At 43.1% G+C, this 11,470-nt stretch overlaps 1 protein-coding gene across 1 annotated transcript in view; it reads right to left on the reverse strand.

Annotated features, from left to right (window-relative positions):
* Positions 1-11,071, reverse strand: part of TOP1 (DNA topoisomerase I) — a 92,213-nt gene extending 81,142 nt beyond the window's left edge. Inside the window, exons 1-2 of the mRNA XM_055345296.1 lie at positions 10,778-11,071; positions 10,434-10,458 (exon numbers count right to left, since the gene is read on the reverse strand). Of these exons, the coding sequence (XP_055201271.1) occupies positions 10,434-10,458; positions 10,778-10,810 (58 nt within the window). The 5' untranslated portion in view covers positions 10,811-11,071. The remainder of the gene's footprint in view (positions 1-10,433; positions 10,459-10,777) is intronic.
* Positions 11,072-11,470: the final 399 nt, after the last annotated feature.

Below are 11,470 nucleotides of genomic sequence, written 5' to 3' on the forward strand. Positions count from 1 at the left end.
CACTAAAAAAGCAATCTCAGAAAAAGGTTTTTTGTGTTTCTTTTTTTTTTTTTTTAAAGAATTGGCAAGGAACTAAAAATTCTGTACTAAGCTTCACCTTTCCTAGAGTGATGCTCACATGCTCTTTAATCCTCAATCTTGTGAGTAAAGTATTAGGTCTAGTTTACAGGTAAAGAACTAAGGCTTAGAGATTAACATGTTCAAAGACCTTGCTATTGAGCAGAAGCATAAGAACTCAAATTCAAATCCCCTTGACTCAATCTGTCCTTTCTACTCTATCATGGTTGATTTGGCCAGGACACACACACACACACACACACACACACACAACTATTCACATTCTGAATCAGAGAAAAAAGGTAAGAGAAAGAGATGCAAGCTTTGAAGATTTTTATTTATTTTTCTAAGCTTTCAAGATTTTAAGTCCAATTTTCGACATTCTCACTGAGGGCAATTAGCCACACAGTATTCATAAATATTCACTTTCCCACAGGATTTTTTTTCATGTACTTTACAAACCATACGTTCCTGAGACATTTATCTTTTGAAAACTTTATCTTTGAAGACTCTTTAAAATTAGACCCAATTTTTGTAATTCATCTCCTATAAAATTATTTTCTCTAGCCCATCTTTAAATGAATAGATGTTTGAAGTTTGCTCCTGTTGTGATGCTTCTGTGATAATCCTTTTGATCAGTGGTATATCTACTAAGATCCACCGGGCTTAACCTAATGGTATTAGTAAACATATCCGCAACTGATTTTGGTTTGAGTTGCACTTTCCAAATAACAAATTCAAGGCAATTCAATAATCAGCCTTAGCTAGACTTATGAGCCATTATTGAAATTTCTGCTTACTAAATTTTTTCCTGAAATCTCCCAAATGCCTATACTCATGCATATCTTTTAATATGGAGTTTCCTACTTAAATTCTCAATCCTAAGCTTTATTATTTAAGGCATTCTTGTTGTCAAGAATTCCTAGTTCACAGGAAGTTGAGTTGGTCCCTTTAAGCAATATATGAATAAATGAAAAATTAAAGTTAACTCTCCGATGCTTTGCGTCTTCTCAGTTTAAACATGTTTTGGAGGGATCCCTGGGTGGCTCAGCAGTTTGGCGCCTGCGTTTGGCCCAGGGTGTGATCCTGGAGTCCCGGGATCAAGTCCCACATCAGGCTCCCTGCATGGAGCCTGCTTCTCCCTCTGCCTGTGTCTCTGCCTCTCTCTCGCTCTGTCTCTCATGAATAAATAAAATCTTAAAAAAAAAAAAATGCTGACACAAGACATACTGAGTTTTGTTGTTTAAAACACACACACACACCAATAATGACCTTGGCATTTCACTTACTAAATGCATCTAATAAAGACAAAGCTCTGGGTACCTTTTCTAAAAATTGAGATTTAACTGACATTTAAGTTCTGGGTATCTTTAATAGAAAACCCATAGTTCTATTAAAGGGCTGAGAAATTAGTCACAGCAATATATTTTCTTCATTTCTAAGCCCACCTTCCCCTGAAAAAGTTCTTTCAGAAATGACAATCTTGCCTTATTCTTGGAAAAGCAGGAACCAGATACACATTTGGCTCTTACTTAGCCCAAACCTAGATACAGATACACTACCTTTCATTTTCCAGTGGTTTCTTAATAGAAAGAAGAGATCAATATAGGCTGTGAAATTTAGTGAGGTAAAGACTTAACCGACTCTAGTTATATGCTACCGTTCACTGTGTAAATGTCAAAAGATTTAAAAGGTTATCAGGGAATACCAGCAAAGGAAGGAATCACCAACATCAGTACCTGAAACCTAATATTTAAAATAAGGATCTATTTTAGAATAGAAGCTGTCTGGACAGCTGGGTGGCTCAGCGGTTTAGCGCCAACCTTCGGCCCAGGGAGTGATCCTGGAGACCCGGGATCGAGTCTCACATTGGGCTCCCTGCGTGGAGCCTGCTTCTCCCTCTGCCTGTGTCTCTGCCTGTCTATCTCTTTGTGTCTCTCATGAATAAATAAATAAATAACATCTTAAGCTGTCTGACCAAAGTTTTTTTTTTTTAATTTATTTATTCATGAGAGACACACACACACAGAGAGAGGCAGAGACACAGGCAGAGGGAGAAGCAGGCTCCACGCAGGGAGCCCAATGTGAGACTCGATCCCGGGTCTCCAGGATCACTCCCTGGGCCGAAGGTTGGCGCTAAACCGCTGAGCCACCCGGGATGCCCCTGACCAAAGTTTAAACTTTAAAATGTAGGCAAAGAGGGACTCTGTATATTTATTTAATCCGCAATAGTTTGTAAAGCATAGAAATATCATCTCCATCTATAGATGACAAAACAAGGTTTCACAGCCAGGGTTAAGTTTCATACTAAGAATAGGGACTTAGATTTTTCTACTCCAATTTTCTACTTTACCACAGATGTTCAAGAATGTTATATCCCCACAGCCTCCCTTTCACGTATATCCTTTAGTATCAACCTGGTTCCAGCCTTAAACCAAAGCATCTCTTTAAGACCTACCCCTCCAGATGTTTAAGAGGTCTAAGCTATCTCTACCAAGACATAATTATAGGCAGGCTGTGTGCATCAGGCTCCCCAGAGGGAGCCTGCCCCTCTGTGTCTCTCATGAATAAATTTTTTTAAAAATCTTAAAAAAAAAAAAAAAAAGGGCAGGCTGTAACATCTGTATTAAAAAATTACCAATTACAGTCTGGGATTTCTGGAATCTAGACCAGGCAGTAAGCTACTAAATAGGAGAGTTGAGAAGATGTAAAAGGCCAAGTTTTCAGGTTCTTGGTCTCAGGTTCTCCCTTATAAACCTACGCAATCTGTACTATTCCATTAAATTCAGATTTCATGAATATAAAAATGTGATGTTTACTAAGCCCACAACATTTGTTCCTTTCCTCCCACTTCCCCTTCTACTGCTTAGTAAGAGCTCAGATAATGGACTACCAATGAAGAGGCTACTTCACCAGAGTTGGTTTGGTAAAGAAAGGAGTCTTAGCAAATGAGATCCCCTAATCCACTGATTCGGAAACCTGCTAGGTTTAATAAGTCTTCTGCCCACCCAGTATTCTGTTCAGAAACCTTTATAAATCTGGGCATTCATATATATAGCAACAAGATTAAAATCTGGGCTTTTAAGAAGAGGCAAAAGGGTGCATTTCTAGTGTACTCTAGTGAAGGACTAACCTTCAACCTAAAACTTTTTTAGGGGGCAGGTAAACTCCAAATAGCCAAGAATATCTCCTCCAAGAAAGATCCCAGACTTCTATTTTTGCTAGGCTGTGCTAAGAAAAATACAAAGAATACTGAGACCAAAAGTTGGCAGACTTTTGTTCTAAAAATATTAAAAAAAGTCAAAATACCCAGTGATCTATGAAACTTGTTCTCAACAACATCAACAACAAAGACAAGAAAATTAAAGTCCCCAATAATGCTGATTGCTTTAACACCTTTTGTTGGAGCCTATCTAGGTGTATCACAGGAATGCTAATGAAGGAGTTTTGGGTTCCTTAAATCCACAAAAACAAAATTAACTTCAAAGGCTTAGAGAGGAATTACAGCCCCATAGAGATTACCTCTACCCTAAATCTAATGAAGAGGGGGATCCCTGGGTGGCGCAGCGGTTTGGCGCCTGCCTTTGGCCCAGGGCGCGATCCTGGAGACCCGGGATCAAATCCCACATCGGGCTCCCGGTGCATGGAGCCTGCTTCTCCCTCTGCCTGTGTCTCTGCCCCTCTCTCTCTGTGACTATCATAAATAAATAAATTAATTAATAAACAAACAAACAAATAAATAATTTTAAAAAAATCTAATGAAGAGGGCAAGAAGGAGATATAAACAAAAATATCTACTATAAATCTCAGAAAAATTCTCAAGAGCAGTACACAAAGGTAAAGGTGGCAGGGAGATAACTGAGCGGATATAAAAACTTAAGCCAACAAATTGAAAATGAGTATCAAAAAAAAATAAAAAAATAAAAAATAAAAATAAAAATAAAATAAAATGAGTATCGTCCAACAGAGAAATTTTAAAAAAGTTGCCTCTCTCCCTTAGTTTCTACTAAATCCTAGAGATGACAGATAAAGACAATACAGTTCTAGCTTGATTATATTACAAATTATATACCCTAAGATATACTTGAGATAATTAGCAAGATCACTTCTCTTTTTTTCCCCCAAAGATTGATTATTTATTTATTTATTTATTTATTTATTTATTTATTTATTTATTTATGGGAGGGAGGGAGGGAGGGAGGGGCAGAGACATAGGCAGAGGGAGAAGCAGGCTCCATAATCAGGCCCTGGGCTGAAGGCGGCGCTAAACCGCTGAGCCACCTGGGCTGCCCTTTCTCTTCTAATATGAAAAATGCTTGTCTTTTCTGAATATACAGAATAAAAATCATGTTAAACAATATCTAGGGATCACTGAGTGGCGAAGTGGTTTGGCCCAGGGCGTGATCCTGGAGACCCAGGATCGAATCCCACATCGGGCTCCCGGTGCATGAAGCCTGCTTCGCCCTCTGCCTGTGTCTCTGCCTCTCTATCATAAATAAATAAATAAATAAATAAATAAATAAATAAATAAATAAATAAATAAATAAGATAAATAAATAAATAAGATAAATAAATAAATAAATAAATGGCAATATCTATTTGCTCTTATTTCAGCATACTGTCATTTCCTATAGCCCTACTGAAAATACCAATGATATCTAGCATATTCTATAAACTTTTTCCCACTTAATAATAAAGTCTACACTACCATGATACCCACCCTCCTTCCCATCTTTATCCCCCTCTACAGTACCCAGGCACTGGTGCTATCAACACAGAGCATACAACACACACCTAGATAGGCAGGTTGTGGGGCAAGGGCAGGGGCTGGTAGATTTCCCACATCAGCGACTGGACTGCAGCCATAGGGATGGAAAGCTGCATCTCAAACTTCATTTACAAGTCATGGAAATACAGAGAAAAGACTTGTTCCAAGGATTACTACTCTAAACACAATCTCCTTTAAACACAATACCTCATTCACCTTTTAAGGGCCAGCCAGGAACTTCTCCCATTCCCATCTTTTTTTTTAGAAGCCAAATTCTCAACAGTTTGCCCAAAAGCCATTATGCAAAGTTAATGGTTCAAAATAATTAAGGAGATTATCTAAACCATAGGACACAGAAAAGTCACTCAAGTCACTCTCCCACAGACAAATGCAATGAACTGACTGTATTTTACTATTCTTTCAAGAGGGCCTTTTTATTTTTTTTTTAACCCTCCAGGTCCCACATCAAATATTCATTTAAAGCATTTCCATAACCTCATTTAAAAATAAACAATTACATTTGAATCCATTTTTTCCAAAGAAAGCTAGAACTTCACTGGAGTTCAACAGAGTTTCATATGAGAAGTATGAAATCTCTCACAAAAATACACCTCTGGGGAAAGGAGGTGTTTGAAGAAAATTAGTTTTATTTCGCACTTAAACTATGGCAAATATTGTTAAAGATCTGTAACATACATATGCATTCATACCCAACTAATATGAAATAACATGCACAATTTCATTATAATCCAAAGGCCTCTAAAATGAAATCTATCCATAAAGTACAATAGAATCATTTCTCATACTGTTAGCAGCAGAAGATAACTGTTACTATAATTAAGATATCACACAAAGCTTTCCCAAACATATCTACAGATTTAAAAGGCTCAGTTTTTTCACTCCCTCCCATACTGAAAACAGGCAGAAACCCCAATGGCCTAATTTTGGAATATAAGATTTAACACATGTTAAGAATTCTTGGCTCTGTATATTGATACAAATTCACTAAGACCCAGAACAAATTAATGAATCACTCTTTCAAGCTCTCACAATTCCTCATTTTTATGCTGATGTTAAAGGAAAAAAGCAAGACAATCTCTCTCTCTCTCTCTTTTTTTTTTTTTTTTTGTTTTTGCTACTATTGGCTAAAGTGAGATTTGGGGACTGACTCTGGGTTTGTTTTCCATTTTATCTACTTACCAAAGAAAATTATGAGCTAGAGATGGTCAATATTACCTAGTTTTCACCTTTCAAACTATTTAGTATTTCTGATTCCTTTAATAACTCCTGGATTTTCTAGTTTTATCAGAAACAGTAGAATCTAAAATTTGTTTGGGAGTTCTGATATGCTAGTAGCCTAAAAAGCAACTTTGTTTTGTGTCTAAGTGTAATATAAAGATTCCACAGTAGTCACTAATTCTGAAAAGGTGCCCCAAGGAGTTTGGTTGTAGGAGAAGGAAAGAAAACACCAGAGTCCAATGCTTTAAGTGTTTCTGGATTGAGCAGGTATATGCACCAGATTTCATTTGAAGGTGCCATCAGTTTCCAGTTTTAAAACGTGAGGGGTATTTCCAGATAGCCATACCATCAGTCTTAGCACCACCCACCTCAACTTGCAACTAAAGCATAGAAATACAACTCTGTTAGCATCAGAAACAATTATATATATAATTCCCCCATACAGGGGATCCCTGGGTGGCTCAGCGCCGTCCTGCCTTCCTTCCTTCGGCCCAGGACGTGATCCTGGAGTCCTGGGATCCCGTCCCACATCAGGCTCCTTGCATGGAGCCTCCTCCTCCCTCTGCCTGTGTCTCTGCCTCTTTCTGTCTCTCATGAATACATAAATAAAAAATTTTAAATAAATAAATCCCCCATACAATCTGTATCCATTAAGCTAAACCAATCAACAGGACAAGATGTCAAACTACGACCCCATACAACATTACTTAAGACTAATCAGTCACTGATAGGATCAAGCATTATACTCTGATACTCTGCTCATCCCAGGGAGGGAGGAACCCCACAAATCCAAAGTAGATAGGCAAAAACTTCAAGTCCTTGAAACAGCAGAAGATCACTAACCCCCAAAGTGACATTACCATTATCAACTCTACAGATAGCTTGGCAGTCTGCACAGTACTGTAAAAATGACTCAGCCCCACTATAGTTAGTGCTACCAACACTTAGAAAGGAAAGAGGTAAGTAAAACATTAGGAAAAAGGTTATGGTTTCTGCTCCTGAAACTCCCAGCTCATCACCAGTATTTCAAGTATAAATGCACTTCACAAATAAGATTTCCCCAGCAGTTGCATATGGGCCAGAACATTTTAAATTCCCAATGAACACCAACAGTTTTAACTATTGTAAAGAAAGAGCTTCAAAGGGCAAAAAATCTTTTAGATCTTAAGGAATGAAGGCAGGTAGAATGAGGGAGGTTTGTATATATGAATTTGTACAGTTAATCTGTAAGTCGGGTTAAGTCCACTTAAGATCATGCTTAAGCAAACTCTTCTTAATACAAAGATCAATAACAATATGTCCAAGTATAATTAAACACTGATTTTTGTTTTTTAAAACCTGTCTTTCATAGTTAAATAAATCAATCACTAGTTACCAGGCTATTACTTAATAGAACAAGCACACAGTTACTAACGCTACATCTTTCTTCTAGACAATATTTACAAAGATAATTACTGCAGTGTCAGACACTTAGGATGGTGAGGAGGCAGTTAAAGTGCTTTTTCTCTTGAAGGAGTAGGTTTAGTTAAAAAGTAAGCAAATGACAAACTATCAAATCCTTCCCTCCCACATTTTTCATCTCGGTAAGAAAGTAGAGATGTGCAGTTTTTAATTTTGTCATACTGCAATCATATATATAGCATACTTAAGCTTGGAAGCTTTGGAATGCTAGACTCACTGCCTGTGGGCAAGCTAGTAAACATACCTAAGCCTCAGTTTCCTCATCTATAAAATGGAGATAATAGTACCTTAACTCATAGGGTTCTTCCATGAATTAAATTAGATGATCCATGAAAAGAGCTGAGATTTGTCACATGCCAGGCAGACAGTAAGCATTCAATAAATAACTGCAATCACAAGTGATCACATTCTAAAAGTCAATATACGGGCAGCCCTGGTGGCTCAGCGGTTTAGTGCTGCCTGCAGTCCAGGGTGTGATCCTGGAGACCCTGGATCGAGTCCCACGTCAGGCTCCCTCCCTGCATGAAGCCTGCTTCTCCCTCTGCCTGTGTCTCTGCCTCTTTCTCTCTCCTCTCTGTGTATTCTCATGAATAAATAAAATCTTTAAAAAATAAAAATAAAACAAAATAAAAGTCAATATACTCAGTTTCCTTTGGTCTCTATAAAAATGGGATTAAAGATCAATAATTTACCCAGCCCACAATCATCACATATTCAATCGTTCCTTTGCATAATTTAAGTGAGATCCATGGAGATTAACTTTCTGAGGAGAAAGAACTAAACTTTGCTTCACTGCTAAATACACAACCTACTCAGCCCAATATTAAAGTCAAAAGAACACTTTTTCTGTGTTAAGCTCCTACCTACCTTCCTCCAAGAGAGGTCAAAAGGACTCCTTACATCCTCATCTGCCACATCCATTCTTTGCTTCCACATCCCAAGGAAACATTTATACCTCTGCGGTTTTCTGAACTGCAGAGGACTCATCGCCCCTTCAAAATCCTGATAGGTTAGCTAAACACTAGTTAAGAAATACTCCAACCCCTGACACTCAGCACCTAGTCTTGCACAACACTCAGCTCAGAAGTCACCTCCTCTAAGAAATTTCCCCACCCCCAGACAAAATTAATTCTCCTAGTTTCTCAAAGCATTTTGAGTATACATATACCTCAGCACCTACCTTATAATTAACTAATTATGTCTCTCCCAGCAGACGGAATTGAGGGCGAGAGAAGCATTGTGACCCAAGGTTCAGCTCTAGCATTACACAGTGTTTGGCACATATTAGGTGCTCAAGAAATGCTACTTTAATTTAACCTACAACCCTTCCTTGCAGAATCACATCTCTTGCTAGATGCCCCACTACAAATCTGAACATAAGGCTGCTCTCAATAGAGCAGGCTAACACGATGGACTGCTGATTACAACATCAGAAAATCTACTCATCAGCTTCTCCCATTGGAGAGGTTCCCGGAACCCGAACTCAATTGAGCAGGATTATGTACCATCAGAATCAGTGGGAATTCCCAGCACACAACAGAGGGTACCTTCTCCTTCAATAAGATTGTTGAAAAGCCCGCAGGGGTGAGCTTTTTATTGGGGGAATCTTCATTGAATAACTGAAGTGGAAATACTCAAAGAATAAATGCCTTGATATGGCTGAAAAGGGGTCAAAAGCATAAAGATCTAGGAAAAGCAAGCTAGCTCTTGGTTCCTGAAAAACAGCGGCTCCTGAAAAAAGAACAGGAAACAAGGGTGGATGCGGACTACTCTTTGTTTCAGTAAATAAAATCTTTTTTTCTTTCCCATGGCCTGAAAGAAAAGGCCAACACACCAGGTCCAGATGAGATGCTCCACAACCTTTTCTCCTGACAAGTACACTAAACTGAGGTCCTTAAAAAAAAACAAATAAGTAAAATAAAATAAAAACAAAAAAAGCCAAAAAAAAAAAAAAACCCAACAACAAAAACCAAGAAAACAGAAACAAAACACTGCATTAGGAACCTCAGCCACCACGAAAAGTTCTAGTCAGAAATACTTTAAAAAAATTTTTTTTTGAATCTATATGCCCGAGTCCAACGTTTACATTGGAGGGGCCCACGGAGAACTTGCAAACTTTGTGAAGGGAGGTACTAGTACTACCTTTGCAAAGAACACAACTTGGGGGATAAACAACCTCAAAATATGAGAAACTCCACAAAGGGTGGCTTTAGTTTTAGGACCGTAATTCCCATCATAAAATTCTTACACCCCCACCCTTCACCTTCTCCCCCCCCCCACCACCACCGCCGCCAGCACCACCACCTCCGCCCCCCAAATCAACAGTTGCCGAAGGGTATCTTTCATTCTGGAAACAGAAAAGGAAACACACGAGAAGCAGAAAGGCAATAACCCCCCAAAATAAAGTTCTCCTTGGGGAAAAAAAATAGTAACCATTCAGTCTCCCACCCTTCCCTCCCCGGTGAGGTCTGTGATTTCCACGGCTTTGCTCTGCAGAAAGCTCTTTCTGGGCAGCTCAAGGAAGGAGCCGAGGGAGGGAGAGAAAGAGACACACAGGCACAGAAAGGAGAGGAGAAAAAGAAAATGGCGCAGAGACTAAGTCCCGACTGTCGACAAGGCGACTTTCCCGGGAGGAATCCGGGCCGACAAAGGCTGCCCGAAGCCCGGCGGCGGGCGACCCCGGGTCTCCGTTGCCCCCTCTTGGGAAGGCCGCGATCTGGGGGGGCTGGGGTCCCCGGAAAGGGGGTCCAGAGGCGGCCCGATGGGAACAATGGGGCCGGTGAGCGAGGAGCCGGGACTTAGTCTCTGGGACGCCATGTCTGTCCTCTGCCCGGCTCCGGCCCGGCGCGGGCTGGGCGGCCGGCGGCGGGGACCCCGGGGTCGGGGCCGGGGCCGGGGCCACACTCACCATTCAGTCGGAAATCCGCTTCAATCTGGAGGGAGAAAAGGAGGCAGTATGAACAAACAGGCTCCCCCCGGCCCGCGGGCGGCGAGCGCGCGGGGCCGGGGGCCTAGCCCAGCCCGCGCCCGAGGATGAGGAGGAGGGAGGGGCCCCGGGGTCGGCCGTAAGGGGCAGCCCCCCGCCGTCCCTAACTTCGCGGCTTCCGCCCGCGGCCTATAGCGCGCCCAGCCCCGCCGGCCGCCCGCCCCTGGCCGGGGGCTCCGGCCTGTCAAAGCGGCCGGGCCCGCGCCGGGGGTCGCGGGGGTCGCGGGGCGGGGCCGGGGCGCCAGGAGGACCCGGCCGAGCCGTACCTGGGAATCGTTGTGCAGATGGTCCCCACTCATGTCGGCCGGAGCGGCGAGCGCGGCGGGCGGCGAGGGGCGCCGAGGAGACGCAGACGGTCGGGGCCGGCCTGTGCGGGCGGACGGGGGCCCCCGGAGGCTCCCGGAGGCGCGGAGAAGCGGCGGCGGCTGCGGGCCTGACGCTCCCCGAACGGCTGAGGCGGCGGCGGCGGCGGCGGCAGCGGCGGCGGCGGCGGCGGCGACGGCGACGCGGACTGACTGCCGGGCGGGCGGCGAGAGCGGACCCCAGCAGTTGTGTAACAGCCTAAGTTCGCATTTCGCCTCACTGCGCCTGCGCGGCCGCTTTTAAACGAGACGTCGGCGACGTCAGAGACTCGCGGAAAGAGGCCGAGGGTTGCGCGGCCCGCCCCCCCCCCCGCCCCCCCCGCCCCCCCCGCCCTCCTGCGCTTCCCAAGGCGGACCCGGCTTTGCATCGCAAGCCCCGCCCCCAAGCCCCTGCGCGCCGCCGTGATTTGCATGAGCAGCCGACTCCGCCCACGGCCGCCCCCCGGGGCTCTCTTGCCTTGCTCTCCCCGCGCGGTTTCTCGGAACCCCGTACGCCTCTGAGAGGCAGTGCGCAGGCGCAGCCCGGACGCCGCCCCCGGACCCCGGCCGGCGGCGCGGGCCACGTGGTGGGCCTTTAAAGGCCGCGGCGGGACCGCG

The sequence above is a fragment of the Nyctereutes procyonoides genome, unplaced genomic scaffold, assembly GCF_905146905.1.
Source record: "Nyctereutes procyonoides isolate TBG_1078 unplaced genomic scaffold, NYPRO_anot_genome, whole genome shotgun sequence".
In the NCBI taxonomy this organism is placed as follows: domain Eukaryota; kingdom Metazoa; phylum Chordata; class Mammalia; order Carnivora; family Canidae; genus Nyctereutes; species Nyctereutes procyonoides.